At 36.3% G+C, this 22,610-nt stretch overlaps 1 protein-coding gene across 5 annotated transcripts; it reads right to left on the bottom strand.

Moving 5' to 3' along the window:
• Positions 1-1,045: 1,045 nt before the first annotated feature.
• On the bottom strand, positions 1,046-22,524 carry LOC136419359 (ankyrin repeat and death domain-containing protein 1A-like). 5 transcript variants are annotated; one of them, XM_066405639.1, is made up of 13 exons: positions 22,387-22,523; positions 12,042-12,233; positions 11,336-11,543; positions 9,525-9,623; positions 8,704-8,802; positions 6,327-6,530; positions 5,629-5,826; positions 4,426-4,524; positions 3,764-3,862; positions 3,311-3,505; positions 2,795-3,023; positions 2,600-2,728; positions 1,046-2,562 (listed from the first exon to the last, which is right to left on the bottom strand). In XM_066405639.1, exons 3-13 carry the CDS (start codon positions 11,531-11,533, stop codon positions 2,462-2,464), a joined length of 1,650 nt encoding a protein of 549 aa, XP_066261736.1. In that variant the 5' UTR covers positions 11,534-11,543; positions 12,042-12,233; positions 22,387-22,523; the 3' UTR covers positions 1,046-2,461. The 5 variants fall into 5 exon arrangements, with proteins under 5 accessions (XP_066261736.1, XP_066261737.1, XP_066261734.1 ...); XM_066405640.1 differs by having other exon boundaries at positions 1,046-2,550; positions 22,387-22,522; XM_066405637.1 differs by having other exon boundaries at positions 1,046-2,550; positions 2,600-3,023; positions 22,387-22,524.
• Between the last annotated feature and the right edge of the window lie 86 nt (positions 22,525-22,610).

Below are 22,610 nucleotides of genomic sequence, written 5' to 3'. Positions count from 1 at the left end.
AACTCGAATCGAATTTTCATAAAATTTTATGTTAAATTGTTCATGTCTCTATTATTTGATAAAGCACTCAAACTCGAAAACTAGCGCTCAAAAGTTCTTAAAAAGTACTCATGTAGATGAGTTTTTTTTAAATATTGCCATATTGTGAGAATTGTTGGAAGTATGGGGAAATCTGAGCTTTGTTTATAATATTCTTCTGCTAAACAGCTGGAGAGTATAGCTTTCCTTGTCCATTGATGGGTTCTTAAGAGCACGATACGATAATTTTTCTAAATTTTCTCGCTTGCGTCTTTAGTTGATTTCTTCATGTAAAAAAATTAAAAAAAAATCATTTTTTGGAAAACTCTACGAAAGTTTGAAATAACAATATCGTTTTAACAATTGCCACCAACGCTTCCTGATTCCACTAATACCAATCAGTCTCTCCTACATTTGTTTTCTTAGGACACGTAAACATGACTTAATCGTGTTAATCCCGTGAATTTCAGCTTGTCTGTCACGGGACAATAAATTGTAATTACATCAATTCCTAAATCCCTTAAAGTCTAAAGTATCTGAACGTGGGACATGAGTGGAATGTATTTAAAAATAAATCGATGGGACAAAGATTTTTTCAGCGCGTTGACTTTTACTGAAATTGCAGATGTTTAATCATAATTTTATTTTCGTCTTTTTTCTTTACTTATAACACTCACCGAATACTGAAAAAATGTATAGTTTAGTTTCTATACAATAAACTTTTGATGTTAAATAAGATAAACAAAATAAATAAATAAACGGATATGTGGTTATCCTCGTAGATGGCCATAATGATGAAACATCCAACAATATTCGTATTCAGATCCAGCCAAATTCGATGTTTTATATATCCCAAAAATGTTCTTAAATAACGTCACATTTACGTCTTTAAGCGAACCTTTAATTTAACTCCATGACATCATTTTGATGTCATCTCTTGACGTTTTCCACGAGTACCTTTCAGTGAATTATATATTGTTTAATTTATCCATGCAGGTCCCTGCTAATAGAAAATAAAACAGCCAACTTTGCGTAGGGAAAATTTTATAAGGCAATATGATTGGTCCAAGTAGATAGACAAAAAACTGGTTGAGAGCCCTTATGTGACAGCAATATATTTGAAAATCTTTCAACTAAACTTCAATTAATGCTTAATTTAACTAAATAATAATTAGAATATCAAAGATTAAATTAACACAAAACAAATAAATACTTATCGTCTATTTCTAAAGTATCAAAATTACATACATTTTTGAGTAGATATATATAGCATGATTAAAATTGATCTTGAATAACTACCTAATTTTCACTTTCATAAATTAATTTAATGTTAGCATGCACTACGTATGTATCCAGTAGTTCGAATCTTGATATGTTAAATTTGCTGAAATTTTCACACAAGTACATTTTTTTCAGTCTTCCCACGAAAAATTACTAATTACTGATAATTACAAAAAGAAATTGTATATTGAATGTAGTTTTTGTTTTATAACTAAGTAATTCATTATAAGATTTATGATTATTTTGATAATTATGCATTATAGATAAATAATTATATTAATAATTGATAATTATTATGAGGTATTGGCAGGTATTTCGATATTGCCCTTCGGCACAACAACCAAATGGATTGACTACAAAGGAATCATTTTAATCCTTTTACCATCGCTCGAAAAAAAATTTAAGGTCAGAGATGCAAAACTCAAAATTTTAAATGAAAAGGGAAAGCATTTCTGAAAGTGAAAATCTCGAATTTCGATAGCATTTGCGGATTATGGCGACATATGAAAAACAGTTTGTGTACAGGGTGCTTCAAAAGTATAAGAACGGTAAAAGGCTTAATGAACAGTTTAACTAAAAATTAACAATGCCTTGCACTATCTGTTTATAGTTTTAAGCATAAATGAAATTAGAAAAGTACAATAATGTTTCGGGTATTTCATTTGAGATAAGAAAATTCTGGCCTCTAGAGCAGCTTAATTTTGGCATTATTACCGTTGTCGTCATTTAATGAAGCATTACACAAGCCTTTTCTGGAATGTTCGACCGTTCTCATACTTTTAAAACGCACGGGACGTATACCTTGATAACGAAACAACTTGGGTACATGTACAGGATCCTGCAATACTGCGATATATAGGAAAAATATTTTAGAGCCTTCGAAAAAAACAAAATTTTGTATAAAGAAACTTTATGCCAAGAGATATACATATCTATTGTAATTTACTTTTTTATTTTCAGGGATTTTATAAATAGATATAGTCCTTTTTGCTGCGACTCATCTCATATAGTAAGTACCTCACTGTTTGGTAATAAATTAACAAATTTAAAACAACCTTTTAAATATTCTATAATATAATGCAATTATTCTTCTCTGAGGCAATCTAGGCACCTAGAATAGAGGAAATAGTTATATACTCTAATGGACCGTCGTAGAAAAAAGTTAACTAATACTACATCTATTGCATTTTTGTTTATTGTGGCCTCTCCTTCGGGCTTCGTTCTCTTGGTCAATTTTCCTCCTCAAGGTATCTGTAACATTTTCTAACAGTCACGTAATTACTGTAGTTTTAAATCCTACCTGCCAAAGGCTTTTTCCCTATAGCAACCAAACTTTCATAGAGTTCCCTCACAGGGTTCAGTTCAGGACTCAGTCCATGTATCCAGATTAACATCATTCGGAAACCGTGCTCTTTGTAACTTGAAGGACCTATAAAATATATTTCCAAACAGTAGGAAGTTATAGGAAGAACAATTTCCATGAGTATATTATTACCATTGTACTGATGTTCGATGGCTTTGATTTGGTCATCCGTGAAGGCCCAGTGATGAGCCAGCCTTTTCCACTCCCCAGGACTTAAATGCTTGTAGGCGAGTTTGTATAGAATTTCTTTAAGTCTTTCATACTCTTTGGCCTTTCCTTCATCTTTGGATCCTGTCCTCCATCCTTTGCTTAATTTTCTTCTTATGCTGGAGCCGTCTTTTTTGTTTTCATGGTTCTCTTCCTGAAATAAGAGAAACCGTTTCAGAGAGAGAGTGAAAAAAGGACAGACAGGTAGGAGAAAAAAGAAAGGGAAGAAAAATCTTTATTACATACTAATATAGGCCAATATGTAACTCATTACTGCCCTTAATTGTTTAATTTATCGTTGTACTCATATCTAACGTTTAATTAATTGTTAATAACACTTTTCTTATTAATTAAAAAAATTTTTAAATCTAAATTTTACGTGTAATTTTTCTGGTTCTGGAGCTCAACCATAAGGTCCAGAAACAGTACTAACCAACTTACATGCCCTGGATAGTCGAGCCTGGCAGTCTTAATTATCATATCCACAATTGCGGTAAAACTTCCCCGAGCTGCTATGTATAAGGGCGTCCTGCCACCCTGCTCCCTTTGTTCTATATTAGCTCCGGCGGCTAATAGCAGTTTACATATTTCCGTATGACCCATCTCTGCTGCTATATGAATTGGGGTTTGCAACCTCTGAAATTATTATATCTATGCACTCAAATTATCATGTTTTATTAATTATCGTGTTTTTGAACCATTTAAATAAGAAGAACTACATTATGTACAGGGTGTCCGTTCTGAAGTTCATCCGTGGGGATCTTGCTAGCCAACTTTGTTCCAATTCAGCTGGCCTTGTATCTTTAGTGGTTACAGAGATCCTCACGGTTGAGCTTCGAAAACGGCTGTCACGGTATATATTTCATTTCATACATTGTTAAATGTGAGACTTACCTTATTCAAGCAATTAAGATTTGCCCCCTTATTTATCAGCATTTCGACTGTCTCGACTTCATTCGCTTGGCATGCCATATGTAAGGCGGTATTTCCACTCTGGAAATTAGATCGGTTACGGCGTATAAGGGCTTTATTACAATGTTTCCGTAAGCGAGGGCTAAATTAGGTTTATTAAGATTTGTTGTTGCTTTGGAATTCTAAGTGAATTATTTAGAACACTCCAAGTTTATGGCTTTTTTAAGCAGGTCAGGAAGGAGCATTCCAACAGTTAGATTTGCCTTCACTCAAAGGTGGTAAAACTTCGTAACTGATATTCTAAGGAGCCACTTCACGTAATTAATTGATGAATTGTCAGCTGCGAAGATAGCTTAATTGGAACTTTTTTACATATTTTTAAACCTGAGGGAGGCATAGACATCAGTGGCGTAGACGATTTAAACAGAATTTTCCAGAATGTTTAAAATTTTTTAACTTTCAGGAATCCCTCGTCGAAAAGGGTGAGGGAAGTCAGAACACTTTGGCTTACGTCTAAAGCTATCTACAGTCTCAAAAGTTCAAACGTAAGTCAGAATCTTTCTAAATTCTTCTCTCATTGGAGCAAACCGTTTTGTTCAATAACGGTAGGGCTATTAACCCTCGAAACTAGTTGTTTCTGTCACCTGATTGGGTACTGCCAATGAAGCTCCATGCTGCAGTAAGCAATCTAAAATCCCTCTGCTTCCCAGACTGGCTGCTACGTGTAAGGCCGTATTTCCTCTCTGAAAATAAAGCCATCTTTAGAGTCAAGTATTACCCTTAAAACCAACATATTTTTATTGAGTTGAATCTAAGCAATAGAACCGGACAAATAATTAATTATTAAAAAAAGGAAAGGATGAATAATCCGCTTCGGTCGCATAGTACCTATTTACAACAAAACCAACAATGTTTAACGACATTTCCAATAAAATTCGACTGCTCTTCTACAATAATTGAAATAAAAGACCAATAGTTTCAATTTGTAGGATTGTAGCAAATTGCCGGAGATACAAATTTTATATACCATTGAAAAATGAATGAAAAATGCGTAGGGTTAGAGATTTGCAACTGAATTTTAGACGTGATAAGAAAGGCTGGTATTAACACATTACAAGGGTTTAGCATTCATTAAAATATACGACACCTGTGCTTACGCAAGAAATCGCTTTTCTGAATTTATGTGCCAAAGTTTGAATAATTTCTAAAAGGTTCACATTATTCAATATCCTGCGATTTTTATCCGTTTTAAGATTGTCCAGCCGGCTGAAAATATAGTGAATATGAGATTATCTCATGGCACTTAATATGCGGGAATAATAAACCAAATTATTCATTAAACGAGGGTAGGTTCACACTGCGATAAAATTAACGTAGCATGTCAATCAACTCTCAGGCTTATTGGTATTTTTTATACTATTTATTATTCATTCTAATGTTTCATTTATAAGTTTCTTTTATTTGCATAATACTAAAAGCATTTATATAACTCGATACCATCAAGACTTTGCCTTTAACAATCCGTAATTTGAACATGAAATTTGCATTGTAAGGGATTGTTAAGTGGGTTTATCTCTTTGTTTATGTAACTGCTCCTTTGAGAAATATCTGTCTATCTGTAATGTACCTATTATATATTTAGGATTGTAATACATCATAAAGCCTCCGGAGACGTGAGAAATATACGGATGAGCTAGAGAGCTGTGCATCAGTTGACAAGTTAATGGAAGCTGGAGTTTGCCAACATTCAGACTTTTGCACAAAGTTTATGTGTTGTAACGCCGTATCAACTTATTTTCGTTTCGCTACAAAGAGCTTTACGTGCAGAGGAATTGAATGTGACTTACTTGATTCTCGCTATCAGTATCAGCGCCAGTTTCCAGCAACAATTGTACCACCCGATTTTGTTGGTGTTGCACAGCTATGTGCAACGGAGTGTTACCTTGATGGTCACGTGCCTCCATGGCAGCTTCTTTAATTAGTAACATCTGGGCTACTTCCTCGTGCCCTCCTTGGGCGGCTTCATGCAATGCTGTTCTGTTTTCCTGCAATAATACATCGTAACTGTTGTGGGTACATTATACACTGATATTTCGCCAAACACCCACATGGAGGTACCCATCCTTATTTTAATCAAGAGGCACAGGCCTAGTTAAATGAGATTTTTCTTGAATATCGAATAGACTGTAGGGGCGCAATGTAGACTGGCCATCTAGATCACTGGATTTGACACCTCTTTATTATGTCTTGTAGGGTTTTATCGCTTAACATTCTACATACTGTCTTGAAGAGGAAACCAAGTGAAGGTTAATTCAAATTGTTAATAGTATGAAACTCAAAGACAGACCGGCCACCTCCCAGAATCTGGAGCGGATGCAATATTTGTTTGTTAATATAGACTGTTTTAAGTTATTCTTCAAAGTGTCTCTCTTAGCCTACTTCAAGGCGACCACAGATTTGTAATAAAGGTATAAATAAGTAGGGGTAGGAATAAAGGCGAATATAAATTATACAAATAGACGTTAACATGCAAATAAATGGATACCTTATTTTTCTTATCTAGGCTAGCGCCCATTTCTAAAAGCCGTTTAACAATGATAACATGTCCGTTAGCAGCAGCATGATATAGAGCAGTTTGTCCGTCGGCGTCGACGGCGTCGATCTGGACGTCGTCCAAAGTGTCCAAGAGGAAATCTATTACTTCCGCCCTGTTATTGCGAGCCGCACATATCAGTAGCGTGTATTGAGCCTGGTTAGTAAAAGCACAAGTTAAAGCAAATTGATCCAATAGATACTAAATATATCAATGACTTCGGGACCAGAATACCAAAGACATTATACGGGGTGGCCCAATTAAAATGAACAGTTAAACATTTCGTAGATAGCAGCAAATACAAAATGACATTTTTTTATAAACGTTGTGTAAAGGGGAAACTAACAATTACATTTTTTTTAGCAATATGTTCATTTTGTCGCCAGAGGTGATAACGTGTGAAGTGTATATAGGGCATTCGCTTTTGGAGCGTAACCATGGGGATCTCGGTAATACGAGGTTGGTTCAAAAAATTATAAATTGAGGTAAATTTGGGCAATTTCGAATTAAAGAATGTGCTGTAATAATAATCATATAAAAATATATTTTTCCTTGCATGCAGTTGCTATGGTTTACGAAGCATTTAACTGATTCTTTAAAAAGAGAATCTCAAGAAACACCCGAATTTGCTTTAATGTGAAACAGAACTTAAAGAAATACATTTCTTTGAGCTGCCCAAAAATTTATCGGAGTCGTATTTACTTCAAATAAATGGAAATAGCTCTTGAGGCCAGAGATAATTGATATTCAATCTTTTTGATGTTAACCCACGCACAGTGAACACGTCCCAAAAATTTCTACTAATTTTAGCGTATGACTGAGGATAAACTTCGATATCTAATTACAAGATCTTTTTAATCTTTCATTGTAAATTTCCATTTTTAAATGGATACATTTTTTAATTTTTAATTAAATTCAATTTGAGCTTAATGAAAATTTGCTACTTGTTTATCATGCGACTTCGGAGATCCGACTGTAAATAACAGATATTCCCAGTGTTCTCAAACGCAATGAAATTTTGAAGGTGCGATTTTTACTTGTTTTCAGCTGGGTACAATCGCGTACAACATTCAGTATATTTCTATGAAATTAACCTTCAAATCTGTATATATTTTTTCAATTTTTTTTCCACGTATTCGTTCGAAATTTAGTATTTTTCGGGAACGAAATCGGAGGAAAGTCGGAGATGTCATTAACGTTGGCAATCAAAGTGTTATTATATCGTTTCCAAAGCCTTTTTAGGTTTTACTTTACCATTTATTGTCCTTTTTCTACTCATTTTTCAATTGCCACATTCTCAGTTAGTTTTAACTTTTATCTTTTTGATGAGTGATCCAGAATAAGGGATCAGAAGTATGCACGATCCTTCTCGCAGGGCCAATAAGGAAACGAGAAAAAACAAAATGAACGTAATAAGAAGGGTCTAGATCACATTGGCTTGGGTCTAATAAGGCACAGGTCTTAACACATCTATTAGATTAGTTTATAGAACTTTAGTGATGCCGTCCGAGGAGGAGACCTATCTCTCCGTCTTAGCCAGTTTAAAAATCTTACAGATGCCGCACAGCCTGAGCCCACAAGGAATATTCTCTACAATGGCACAGAATAAGGGAAGTCAAATTCTCAGAAGATTGATGTCAGGCGGTGTTTCACATCGATGTATTAAGGTATGAACTACTTTGGCATTTCTATAATACAAAGCATTACAGCCAGAATTGCAGGATCAAGAAAACGCCAATTTACCAGAGAAAGGGGCACCTCTGGAAAATCATCAGATGGCCCCAAAAGAAAGGTTTCTATGATCAAGAGGGGCAATGATAGAGCTTTGAATGGAAAGGAACGCGAGCTCGCCATTGATACTGGAGCAACAAGATCACATGTCTGGCACGCTTTGAAAATAGTTTGCGCTTCAAAGTTTCAATTTTAAGCTCAAAGGAGTGTCTCTACATAAATGGTGTTTGTGAAGCTCTTGGTATTAAACACGCTTTATATTGCTGATGATGAGCTGGAAGGAGGAAGTTATAATGACAGAGCCGTGGTAGCTGAAACGTCTGCGTATGAAGAAATTTTGGAACTGCGGAATTGAGTAAATCTACAGAAAAACCGATGATGTTTCTCATCTCAAAGTCATGAATTTATTATCACCCAAAATAAGCAATTTCGTATAAATAGTTTTAACTTCGGAGTACTGCCTACACTCCTCAGTACATCTTTGATTTGCAAAAATTCTCTTGTTTCGTATATTATTTCTGGCCCCTCTAAGTACGACGAAACTCTCCAACTACGGTTACAGCTCACGATTACATTTTAAAAAGCAAAAGTCACGTACCTTTGTTACAGAGTTAGTGCAAGCCCCCGAATTTATTAGAAGCTCAACGGCTTTGGGATGTCCGTGCCAGGCTGCCATGTGCAAAGGTCGCATTCCATACTACAAGTTATTAGATGTAACTTTACGAAAAAAACATAGTTAATTAAAAAACTCAACTAAGGATAACCTTCGGGTGTATGTCGTACTGCATCAGACCACTTTATCCCTTAATAAAACTTAAAACATTTGAAATACACCGAGGGCCTTCCCCAATGCGCCTATTTCCAGCTTTCTGCTGGCCTCATCGGTCCCATGAGCCCTAGCTTTCATCATTACATTGTTGAATGCTTTTAAATTAGAGAACAGGTGTAACTGGAACTTATAGAATCAGGCCTAAGGCGTGAGTTCTAATATTAGTTTAGCAGCCCTCCAAATGAGATAATTAAGCAAAAGAGAGGGTAAACGAGGAGCAACACACGATCAATCGATCATTATCTTGTTAGACGCCCGTTATTTCTGTGTCTAATTTTTACATAGATATTATTTATATAGAAATATATTTAATATTGATTGGGTCAGTATGGGGTAAATAATGCTGCTGTTGTCGATGCCCGAAAGGTCAACCATACACATGCCATGGAAAGCAATAAAATTATGAATTTATGCCAGGGCATAATTGGAGAGATATTACTCAATCTTGTAGCGGAAATGATTTTTTTTATTGGAATAATTTGTCATTTTAGCAGAGTTGCCAGAATACAAACTATGGGTTTCAGAAGCCTGGCTCATTACTCTCGACATGATGAGGGCTCATCACATAAACGACCTTAAAGGGGCTTTACCTTGTCTCTAGCTTCGATGTCGCAGTGAGCGTTGAGCAACATTTCCATAATTTCGATGTTACCTCTTGCTGATGCCCAATGGATTGGAGCTCTGCCATACTAAAAAAAAAAACAGAAATCTTATAAAAGAGCAAAAGTGCCAACGAGGAAGTGAAATTTATTTTTAAAAATATCTTCAAATAACTTAAAAAAAGCAATTTGCAGAAATTTGTTTTTTTTTCAATTATCTTCGGAAGTAATAGGAATTTTTCAGATTTGAAAACGGTATTTGGCAAAACTTTGTCCCAATTTAAGCGACCTCGTATCTTTTATGGTTTTCGAAATCCCAATGGCGAACAGCGAATTTGAATTACCCTGTATGCGGAGTGTTTTCAAGCATATGGGCTAATTTAGCACGATACTCGTTAAGCTAAAATGAGGCAAAAATTCCTGTAAGCATATGTTTGGACTCACTTTATTTTTCACCCTGGTTTTTTCAAAAGAATCCATCAAATCCACCCCACGGGCACGCCCCTGAAACTTCCGAACACACTCTCATATGTCTACAAGACCCACTATGGATCACCATCGGACGTAAGTCAACTCGCCTATACGTTAACTTGTGACACCGAATAAACAAAATAACTATGTCAAAACTTTATTTTCAGTTGGAGATTTCATGCGATTTGCCTCGAAATGTGAGGCAATGCCTGAGAAGATAAATGGGACCCCAATAAGACAAGGTGAGAAAAGATTCATATTGAAGGTGAAGGCGAGATTGATGGAGAAAATGGCAAATTTGGCTCCGTCACGGAATTTGATTTTTCATATTACAGAAATCCGATGCCGGCGAAAGTTTTCAGTCAATATGAAATGAAGCGGTTTCATAGCAAACTGAAAGACAAAAAAGGGAACATTAGCACTTCCCGTTTTCTGGACATAAATTGTATGAAAATTTGCCATCATCATTTCCTGCCGATTCGGCTACAGTTTTGTAGTGCGTTTCCGTTCTTCCCATTTTGTTTTATTAATGGAATATTGACATTGTGCTTTTTGGGGATGGATGGAAGCGCAATTTATAAAGCCTATTTCCTCGTTTTCGATCTTATTGGGAATTGACGAGAGACCAATTTTCCTGGTAATCTATATAGTGGAATAACAGGAAAACCTGCGAAGATTCCGTCTTCGGTTTTTCATGGAGAAGTATTTCTGTCGGAAATTTACGACTAAGTTTTGTTAAATTACCTCAAAGAAAAGAAAAGAAAATTCAAAAAGCTTCTTACATCAAACTTGTTGTTTATTCGAAACTTCCAGAATTGAAAGGGGAGCGTTGAGAAACTTTGAGGTAACGAGAATTATCAACCTCCGACCTTTATTATTTATGTGCAATGGTTTGTCATTGCTTTCCTGAAGCAATCACTGGCGAACTACGGCGATAACTTGCACTGGTGTAATTATCGCGATAATTGCCCTGGCAACATTCCACATTATAAAATTTCTTTGTCCTTCGTTCTTTGCCACTAATTGATAACCGAATGATCGATCTGTATGTAGAAATACTGCGACATAAATTTCAAACCGCCGTCTTAGCTTTTATGTAAACAGCTCTATCTAAAGAAGCTTGTTAGAGCTAGTGACACGTGAAAGCGGATTTAAGTCGATAAGGCACAGAGAAACTTCATTGAGATTGATGCCAATTACGCTGTTTCGGTGCCAGGGTCTCCAATTAAAGAAACAGAAACCGATGACTATTTTGAGTAGTTATTCATACGGGTAAGTTTTGACCGGGAAAGCTCTTTCTTCATCCTCACTTTAACGAAAACGAGACTTACGTTGTTCCTTGAATTAATATCGACAAGTTCCTTCAGGACCTTCTTCACGCCGTCTGTGTCATTCTTAATTACCGCCTCATGCAGCAGAAGATCGTTCCTTTGGATAATGGCTCTTCTCTCCAGTTCTTCAGGGGTATTGGCAGGGGAAGCACAGTTGGTCCTATTAGGACAACTGATGTATTGAAGTGGTTGAGCCATGCTTTCACCTCTGAAAAAAACAACGCAGACGGCCCCTTTTAATGTCACTCTCTCAGGAGTTTTAAAAATAACTCTTTTTTTCAATTTATTACGTTCATTCAGCGCTGAAATAAAACCGACGCTTCTTCGAGCCCATTTAATGCGATTTTCCGGGTTCTTTTTAAACAAACTTCGTGTAATGATGAAATGTGAGCGGTTATTCGAGAAGTCTTTCTGTTAAAGTGTAAGCAAAGTGTTGGGAATTTTCCGGTATAATTTCCAAAGCGAGGAAGGAAAGACTTGATGAAAGTCATTTCGACAGCAATATTGTTTAATTAAGTTTTATGCCGCCTTGTGTCTGCTCAGTTGGTAGCTGATTTAATGTAGATTGTTTTTAAAGGAAAACAATTTCCATTATGTGTGCTTTAGCTGAAATTTTGGTGCGTCGATTTGCGTGCGAGTCACGCTGCAATTAACTCAAAATCCATCTCAACAGCGCGCAATCAACGATAGTGCGAATTTGACTTACCTAACTTAAATTAATTGCTCCTTTCTTTCGCTGTAATTATTTCACCTTCCCAGTAGCGAATCAGCTGCACATGAAAACGATAAATTCCCACGGCTGTCCCACGCCATTTCGATGATAAAACGAATTACTTCCTGCGGGCTAAAGCTGCAGTAAGTCCATTACCGTCACTAAGCCGCTCGCCAAGATTTCATTCTGGAATCACAAATGCATCACAATTGATCACGCCGCAAATTCGTCAAAGATCGAGCAATAAAAGTTTGAATCGTAAAAATGACAATGAGCTCGGAAATTTTATTTCCGATCTTTGCGGAAATAAGCTTTGGGTTGCTAGTCCCGAAAAGAGTGGGAATTGCCGGAACAGCAAACAATTTTCTTGAGCGGAAGAGAGAATGGTCGAGTTAAGGATTGTTACGGATATAAAAATAGGTGCTTTGGAAATGTCTATAATGGGGTTGAGAAAACCTCATGATGGTTAAATGATAGGTCGTTCTTATCATTAGCAGCAGAGCAAGAAAACACAATCTTATATTGGCGTCTTTGTGCTCAGAGCAGAGAGTGCCGGTAGAAAATTGCCTTAAAATAGTACATAAAAGTTGCAGCTATTATTTAAAAAGTTTTACTTTTTTATTGTTTAATTTTTTTTTATTGCAATTTTATTTTTTATTATTTTATTGTTTTGTTACTTTAATATCTCATTTTTGATAACTTTGTTCAATTATTTTATTCATTACAATGGTTTATGGAAATTTCGTAATGTCCAAATAATTCCTACCCCTGCCAATATCGTTTGTACCCTGTCAATCTCCCTTGTGCTCTGCCAATATTGCATTAAAGATTTAAGAGATGAAACCACCAGTAAACCGCATTAAAGATGTAAGAAGGAAACTTAAGGTAGATCACTGCTTTGCCTGATTAATCCACAATTGCGTTTCCTTACTTACCTTGACAGTTCTTTGTTGTAAGATTGCAAGTCGTTGGACAAAGATTAGACTATATTTCCTTATAGAGTCTGTATTTGTTTCCATTTAGGTGGCAGTAAAGGAAACGGAACGAAAGAAAAAAATAAATAGATTTAGGAAAATATCCTGAACACTGCAAACCCTGTAGAAGTATTATTCTACACTTTATGATTATTAAATTTGATCTCTTCCGCTGATGCACTTCTCTTAACACCTTAATCAAATAAGTTTGCAGAGCGAACTCTGCTAGAAGCAATTTTTGCTTTCTGCTCTTGAAGTAGACATATCAGAGCTTATATAAATTATCCACATAAAGGGAAAGGGAGAAATGGGTCTCAATAAATTTTGTTCTTGTATTACATTTTTTATTTGGTCAATAACAGTTTTGTCATCAAACACTCTACGCCACTGATAAAGCGCTCTATACAATTTTAGATTTAATGTTCAGGTCAAAAGCTATTGCAGATAGGCGTACACAAGCAGATAAAAACATTAAAGGCACACTATTAAGAAAAACATAACTCAGGAATGCTGCACTTTCTTGAGACACCGTGTATATTGGCAGGAAAAAGGACTTATTGTGGTGCGTTTTATGTGTGTTGAATATTCTGATATATTTATTTACATTAATCTTCACATGTTTGTAAGACCACTGTGGAATCTTCTAGTTATTGTGTCTTGAGCTATGTAAGGAGACCATTGTTAAGAGCGATGGGGCCTGAGACTATGGCCAGCGATAAGAACAAAGCGATTGTAAAAGGCGATACTAAAGTCCTTAGTAATGTAATAATAATGATTTATTAAAGGTATTCTGGAATGCTTCGATCCCCAGATATCATATCGCTACTTAAGTGCGCAACTAAACATGCGTGTTAGGTCCTATTAGCCACCTTAAGTGGCCTCGTGAAATTGAAAAAAGGAACTTCAATTATACGAAAATGTTCAGAACCTCCTTTGTTTACAAAATTTCTTTATAAAATTTAACATGTTTACAAAAAGAAAGTGAGACAAAACAACTTGATATAACAATGTACATTCTGCAGTCGACTGCTTCGAATTTATCCCAAGAGGAATCTCTTTGTTTCAGCATTTAAATGGGGAATAAATATCCAATTCTTGTTCAGCTCAGTCATAATGCAGATATCATGAGTCACACATGCACTGCTATAATTCATTTCATGCAGTCAGCCACGTTCTTACCAGATTTTCCGTAAAATACCCGGCCACAAATTGAATGAGGAAAGCCCTTACGCGAGGAAAATTTTAATACTTTTAATGATTTATCATAAAAAATAAATCTCCTGAAGCAGAAAAAAGAAAATTGCTTCGTAATGACTTTTTGCTTTCATGTGCTAAATGTGCTCGCATTAGTTCACAAGCAAAAAGGTTTCTTCTGCCCATGAACCTTTGGAGAATATGCGTGAAGAGCATTTTATGGTAATGTGGGTGCTTAAAATGCCATTCGAAAAAATGGAAAATTGGAGGAAGATTCATTAGCATTATTAAAAACCTGTGCGGAATTCTATACGATTTTTGACTATTTCTCCAATTTTTTTTTTTTAATACATTTTATTTAGCTCAGGTTAGATTAGCGTTCCCTAGCGTTTACACTCGCGAGAAAAGATCAAAGCAATTGACAACCGAACCCCCAGACCCCTCGACACTGACGATTTGTCCTCCACTGATACTTCCAGGTCGCTGCAGGCTGCAGAGGTTTTAGTGGATAAGGGCCCCGGTGAATCCCACACTATTCGGTCGCCATAACATCAAGCCAGGTGTGTTTAGAAGATTTTCTTCGAGAGAAAAAAAACAGGTTAGTTCAGGTTAAATCACTTGGAGATACAGGAAATCACGTAGAAATTGGAAATTTATTTAGCAAGCCAACAATGAAGGGACACTTTCTACATAGGCAGTTAATTATCTGACGGTTCCTCGATGGAAGTTGTCAACTCAGCTTTACAGCTTCACTCTGTTTTCAGCCTTGTTTTAGTAAACGTAAGGCGAAGGTATACAAAAGTGATAAATTGGAAACTACAAGGGGGTATCGATTTTCGCCTTTCATCCACAGCGGCATAATTAGGGCCCCTTGAGAAAATAGGCTTTTCGGAGTCTTTGATATTGAGATAACAAAGCTCCTGCAAAATTACTCTGAGGACTTATCTCGTCTAAAAATAAAAATCTGCTTAATCTATTCATGAGTTTTCGCGTAGTTTTCATTCCCAGTTTCACAACTAAATTGAAATTTTCAGATAATTCTTCGTTGCGAATTATTGTGCAGGCCCAACTTCCGAATAAACTGGATGAGAAATCTAGACCAGAGGCTTGGCTGCGCTGTATAACCCAAAAACATGCTAGCAATAATGATGATTAGATATGGAATGTGATCGGATGCGGACGTCCAGGAGGTCGTTAGTGTCCACAAAATGTTGCACGATAATGATTATTATCATCGTCTGCAAGGCTTGCTATACCGCTAAAGCTGCGGTGTGCTCTTTCCGCCAGCTGCCAAAAATATAAGTTGTATTTTTCAATATAGATTTTTTTGTATCTCACAAGAGCATTTTACCTTCATTTTAGGCATTTATGGGTAGCCGCTTGAGTTGTCTTCAAAATATTAAACCTTTTAAGTGTAAAATCGAATTGTTAATTTTTGTTTTTTTTTGCTTATTATTTATTTGTTCATTTTTTCTTTATTCGTTTTTTGTTTGTCGATCTCTTTGTTTATTCGTTTTTGCTTGTTTCTTTAAATAATCAAATTTCACTACTTGATTACCGTCAACAAGGAGAGCCATAAGCTGAATCAACGGTAACCATCCAATTCAGAGCGGACTCAACATTATTGTCCTGCACCCCCAATGGGTCAGTTTTACGAGGACCATGAAATGTCTCCTATTAACAAACTTCTCTGTTTAATATGCAAGACGACAGAATTCCAATGGACATTAAATTGTATAAGTAGGTAGGTAAGTTTAATTAGCCACGTACCACGTTGGTTTCGCTGGTTCCCGTTCGATCATTGAAATAGAGCGATTCGTGCGGGGTTGGCGAATGGATAAGTGACCGTAAAGGGACGACCCTTTACGTCACCGCAAAAAGAATACGTCAGAGGCCATAAAAACAGCAGAAGATTGGAGAAAAGGGGGTCTCTTCCCTAGCGTGTAGAAGCCTTAGCGAATCCCTCTCCCCCAGCGTCATTTCTGGTTAGCTGATAGGAATCATCATCCCCCAAGGTCTTTCAAAGATTTTCCTCGTGATAAAAAAGGGGGCAAGGTAAGTTGGAAAAGAATGCCCTGAGCATATTGCGTGTTTGCTACTATCAATAAAAACCATACAGGAGGAGGGAAATAGGGGCGGGTGGCATCTGCTAAAATTTTGAAAAAATTGCATAACTTAGTCTTCCGCAAAAACTCCAAACTAATTATAATAGATGCATCAGTTCGCTTTCAAGGGAGGTAAATGTTTATGGGGTTTGTTAGTGCGCCTTAACGAGGGAAGGAGATCTCGGAGTCTTAAACGGCAAAAAAATGTCATTTGTTTGCATTAAATTAGAAAACGTATTTCCACGAGAAAGCGAAATAGGCAGGAAAAACGAAAACAGTTTTTCAAAATGAAATTGCTCTTGGAATTAAGTTTAATTCTGACGAATGGAATGGGGGAAGAAAAGTATGTCTAAGTTATTGCTGCTTTTAGGAGACATATTAAACAATAATCCCTGTTTCGCTTAAATTCATTTGAACAGTTTTGCAACTGTTAAAGTGGAGGTTATTCCGGGGGTATGTTTGCAGCCTTCCCGGAAGGTCCACTCTGCGAGACGCCTACAAAATTTAAATATCTAGTTCTGATTAAAATTTAAATGTACTTGATTAGCATTTGAAAGGGCTTCAAGTACTTAGAATGGAAATTCACATCCTGACATAAATTTGATAGTTTTTCACTAGAAGTTCTGCCTTCAAGTAGCGTTTGTGTCTACGTCAGGTCTTCCAGATCCACATTAGTGTTTTAGGGACAAAAACGTATTCTTACCTGCATTTCAATCAACTAATTTATCCCCAGACATTTAACGATTTTTTACCTTACAAACACGAAAAAGGTTTCTAATTACTATTAAACCAGAGATAGGACGAACTGTCCTGGCAGGCAATGAAACATTGCAATGACGTAAATAATGGGGCGATAATGGAGAGCCGACACATGTTTACTGGGGTTTATTGTTATGATTTGGTGGAGAATTTACTAGCTGCGGGCTTAGTTAATATCCTCTTCTTTCCGAAGCTTGAAATATGGATTTTATTTTGCCGTTTTATCACTGATTCTGTTTACCATTCGTGTCTGAATACGGCGTAATAAAAGGATAAGTCCACCTGTATTACGGGCCCCACAATAAAACCCGGTTCGATTTCATCGAAGAAATAAACATTTCTATTGCGATATAGAAAAAGCGACTCATTTTTAAAGAATCACCATCGGGAGTAAAGTACATTTTCTCTTTGTACTGCTATGAATTTCCGTTTCTTTGTTGTTTTTTTAATTTTAATTTTTTTATTTTCTTTAGTTGACTTGGAAGTTTCACGAGCTGTCTATAAGCATTAAAGCAGGCGTACGAAGATTTTCTGTGCGACAGAAAAAGAATCACCCAGTAAAAATGGTTTCATTTTACATTACACGTTTCTTATACTAACGTAAGTACATCGTTAAAAAATTAACCAAATTCGACGGTTAAAATAAAAAAATAAAAAACTGAATAATATGTCTGCCCACCGCATTGTCTTATGCACTCCTGGGCACGTCTAGGCATCGATTCAATGAGATGATCGATGCCCTTTTGAGGAATTTCATTTCAGAATATCTGTACGGCATTACAGAGCGCCGCTACAATATCACAGAAACATTTGATTGGGGATATGTCTGGAGATCGGGGTGGCCAAGGTAATAAATTGATTTCATTTTGTTGGGAGAATCCCGAGTCATGTGTAGTCATGTATTATCTTGTTGAAAAACTATATTGCAGTGTGCTGAGCTAGAACGGAAGATACTGCTCCAAGAATTCTCGAGTGTACCGTTGAGGGGTTCTATCGTGGATGAAAACCAAATGTGACCTGCTGAGCTATAGCACCTCACATAATTATCCCTGCAGTCTGGTAGCCTTCTGACTCTTTCCCAACCATTATACATACGTAGGCAATATTTGGATTCGTTGCGGAAGACTAAAGTATCCCATTCCAGGACCCGTTGCACCCATTCTCTACACCACTGCAAACGATTTTGCCGATGAAGAACGGTAAGAGAGCACATAATGATTAAATCGAACCATTCTTACGAGCTGTTCTCTTTTCTGTGTCACACGGTATATAAAGAGCTGGGAGTGTCGGGATTTAAGGGAAATAAAGTTGTGAATGATCTAATATTAGATGCCGAAATTGCTGTTTTGCGCCGTTGCGGCTTCGGTGATTTAATCGCCCCGGGGAGTTTCCAATGTTGTGTGTCTATCCACATGGAAAATTTGATTTATGGCCACATTGATAACCAAACTAAATTATAAATAGCGTAATTTGAAAATTACGTTATTTATAATTCAGCTTTAACCTATTTAATTAAAACTAAATTTAACTGAAAAACAACTAAATGATGACATAAGTAACAAAATAATAAATTAAAAAATATATTAATTACAAATCGAAAACTACCTTAATTCACTCAGCAATAAAAAGCCGAATTGTGTTCTACAGAGATTTACATTTTTTCCCTTTATTTCTCGTAACATGTATTTGCCCATAATTAGTAATGCTCGCAATAATGTACCGTTCCATTTGCTTGGAAATACAGCCCCTTATGAATTATTCATAATCAGTTTCACGAAGGAGAAATATTAATTAAAAGGTCATTTCATATAATTAGCTACAGTTGAAAATCGGAATTCCGGGACGTTTTGGCGCGTATATCGGCTTAGTGAGTAACGAAAAATTTATTCCTTTCAACGCCTCTGATCGAGGCTTGAATGCATGAAAAACCGAAAGGATAAGCTTCTCTGAGTAGATACACCGTTTGAAAAAAATTGAGGATTAGACGCTTTAAAACAATGGCGGACATATAGCCGGGATGGCCGCATTTTTTTCACCGAGACTACCGCAAGTTCTGCCACTGAACACAGGGTTTTTGTATTTTCCAAACACGAAGTTTTACCTGGTAAAAGCAGGGGCGCACACGTCACAATTTGCGAGTCAAGACAAGCCAAATGGCAATATCCTTAAAATACTGTGAGACGCCAATGATTTTTGGAAAAAAACCCTGGATGGGTGCTTTAGAAGTTTTCCAGATGTGAAAATTCTGCATTTAAACCGCTGGAATGTTGTCTGACTGTTGCCAAGCAGTCCGTCCTGTTGAAACTTTTTTTATCCAGACAATCGCATTCCTCTCTTGGTCCAGATATTTCCCGCCTTTCTTCCTCCTCACGCTGCCGTCTCCCCAGTTCCTCTCAGAGCAGTATCTGTTCTTTCTTCTGTTCCTAGTGATGTTTTCCCGCTCTGCTTTCTGCTCTTGCAGACCCAAAAATTCGCACACAAGAGGAAATCTTCGCGCGAATACTAGAAGATCCAGGGATTAAGGGTCGATCGACAAGAGTAGCAACGACGTCTCGCTCCGAAACCCCCATGGTAGAGCTGCTGCAACGAACACCCTGTACAGTACACGTTTTGAACCGAGCAGGCCGGGGCACAGTTCCACCACTGGTTTAAAATTTTTACAGTAGGCATAATTTCGAATTAGAGGTTTAATTCATTTCCCACCACTTCTCTTTGCTCATCCTCAGAAAATCTGTATAGCAACAGGTAGGTGTGCACCGGACATTACGAGTTATTGTTGCAAATTTCCACATCGAACTTGAACGAAGAGGAGAAGAACTCGCGGTCATTGCAATATGTGACCCCAATTTTTGCATCCACATAAACAACTATTTATTATGTTATTTGTGTTCGAAACCCTACAACGTGCATAATTAACACGCACGTACAATTATTTAAAATTTGAAATCAAACGCAATACACTGAAATGCTATTTGCTCTAATTGAAATATTCTAGCTCGTTTAAATGTAACTATAAATGGTACCGGTTTAATTGCATAAATTAGTTTACGAAGTCAGAAGCTTTCAATTCCACATGTGCAAATATGTAATTTTGATAAACAAGCCCAAGTTTTTTACTCCCCTTTTGGCTTTTATACATATTTTCAGGTCAAGTCGGTGCATGCATTATCGATTATTTGCTTGAGATTTCTCTGCTAGATTTGCCAAACTTGCAACGAACTCACCTAAATTAAGCATAAATTCAATTCGAAACACAAAAAATAACGCGTTTCTATGACCATCATAAGCGAAACCGCAATGAGGATCATAATGACGGCATTATCGCCGAATGCTTCATTAGTGCCTTAGGTCAATAATGCCCCATTATCTAATTAAGGCAATAATGGCCCTTTATTTTAATCTGCTATTCCACTATATTAGGAATAAGGCAAAAAACGGGCTTCGCTTAATTGACTTGATGTCTTGTATTTTGTGCCCATAATAATTATTAGGCGTCGATTTCCTGGTGCACCCCGAGTTTCTATAAACATTCCTTTTTGTTTCGCTTATTTGATGTTATAATAAGTTGAATTAATGATGTAATAAAACGAAAAAAAAATGCTTTTCTAATGAGGCTTCACATGCCGCTGGAAAGAGACGTGCCATGCACTGAGAGAGGGCTTAGTATAGAAATGAAATTTTTACAATGCCGAAGATTATTTCCAAATTCCCAGATTTTTTAATAAATTTGCACGACATATGCAAACACGACAGGCATCAAGTCACACGCCACAGCGATTTATGGGGGGTAAAAACAAATTGCTCAAGAAGCTTGGGGAATATTGTTTATATTTCACTACTCGATAATTCGGGAATCGATATTTTTGTATACAGGGTGTTTCCTAAACATAAAGTGCAACTTGCAGAGGATATATAGGTAAAAATGTCTAATACCACAATTACTTACGTCACATATGTCACTCATTCCGTCATTATTAAAATTGAAAGTCAACTTTAATAATGACAGAATTAGTGGTATATGTGACGTAGATCACAGAGCTCAAATTTAAATGTATTTTAACCGTCATGCAATTGTCTCAAGTAGAATAAAGACTGATCCGAAACTGAACGAAATTTATTTCATCAATACCTTCGTCGCAAAGGTTCCAGCGAGCCAAAATGTTTAATGATAGTTTGAACAATATAAATTTTCATGTTGGAACTTTCTAAATATTCTACTATCTCAATACAAATATGTTAACAACAATTATTTGAAGAGAAATTTCCAAAGTGATGGGTATTAGAAAAAAGATTGTAATCGTTTTGAACTTTGGTATTAACATTACTTATTGTTTTGCCAAGAATTCTAAATGGAAAATAAACAACTAGATAAGTACTTTACGGTATACGTACTTTTACGTTATTGGTAAATATACTATTTTTACGTAACATGTTACGTTATCATTAACGTTACTTCTGACTCGTTAATATTTAATTGTTGTTTAGGAAAAATTATGGAGTTGGTATTATCAATACAAACAATAAAGGTAATAACTATTTAGGGAATAAATGTGTCATTTTTGACATGTTTTCAACAACATATGTCAAAAATTACATGTGTTTGACAGAAAACCAACATAATATGTTTAAACGTTTTCTTCAACTTTATATTTACATAATTCCTTTAGACTCTATGACACAGCTTGGTCGATTGAAAAAAATTGATAAAACTCCTTTTTTTTCGAAATACCTAGTAAGTCATGAATTTGTTAAAAAAAACTAAAGATAGCTGTGGCCCCGTTTTGCAAACTCTTGATAACTTCTCCACCATGACAATTTCCATGGTAATGGAGATTATGGCCGATACTCTTCTATGATTTTGCCGTTTTTATGGCAATTATCTTGCTGGAAAAGTTGTCAAGAGTTTGAAAAACTGAACGTCCTGGAACTGCAATTCTTTCATTATTTAAGCGAGCTTGTGAATTTGATAGTTCCCGAGGTCCCTTCACTGACCATAAAAACCCACCCCATAAAAGAGCTTTAAAAGAAATCTAGTAAATTACTCGGGCAATAAACTTTTATAATGAATCGAAGGGTTTGAAAAGCTCAATTATCAGACATACTTCAACACCCTCTTAATTTAACGAATGATTATTTGTTATTTTTCTCTGAGAACTTTCTGCTACAGTGCAATTTATCGAACGTTGTCCTGCACCTAATAATAGTAAAAATAATGTTTTTTCCACAAAACCGTGAAATAAATAAAGCAATAAATTACAATTAAATGACACCAGGGAAATCGAGGGAAAAGCTCGAAAATAAACAAACCTGTTGACGACTGGGATCGTGCCGATGTGCCTCACTGAAAATTCCGTCGATACGCTGCGTGACGTTGCTCGGAAAGCGTCGCGACGCACTGAACGGTGCCTCCGTCGCCGATTCGCGGCCTTTTGATATGCGCTTTGTCGGGAGGATTCCCACGATACGTTGGCCTTTTAGGTGGGCAGGTCTGCCTGCATACTAAGAGGTTGGCCAAGGTGACGTTCTTTGAG

Source organism: Euwallacea similis, chromosome 2 (genome assembly GCF_039881205.1).
Source record: "Euwallacea similis isolate ESF13 chromosome 2, ESF131.1, whole genome shotgun sequence".
NCBI classification, from domain to species: Eukaryota; Metazoa; Arthropoda; class Insecta; order Coleoptera; family Curculionidae; genus Euwallacea; species Euwallacea similis.
This window is presented reverse-complemented; position numbering and strand designations above follow the sequence as displayed.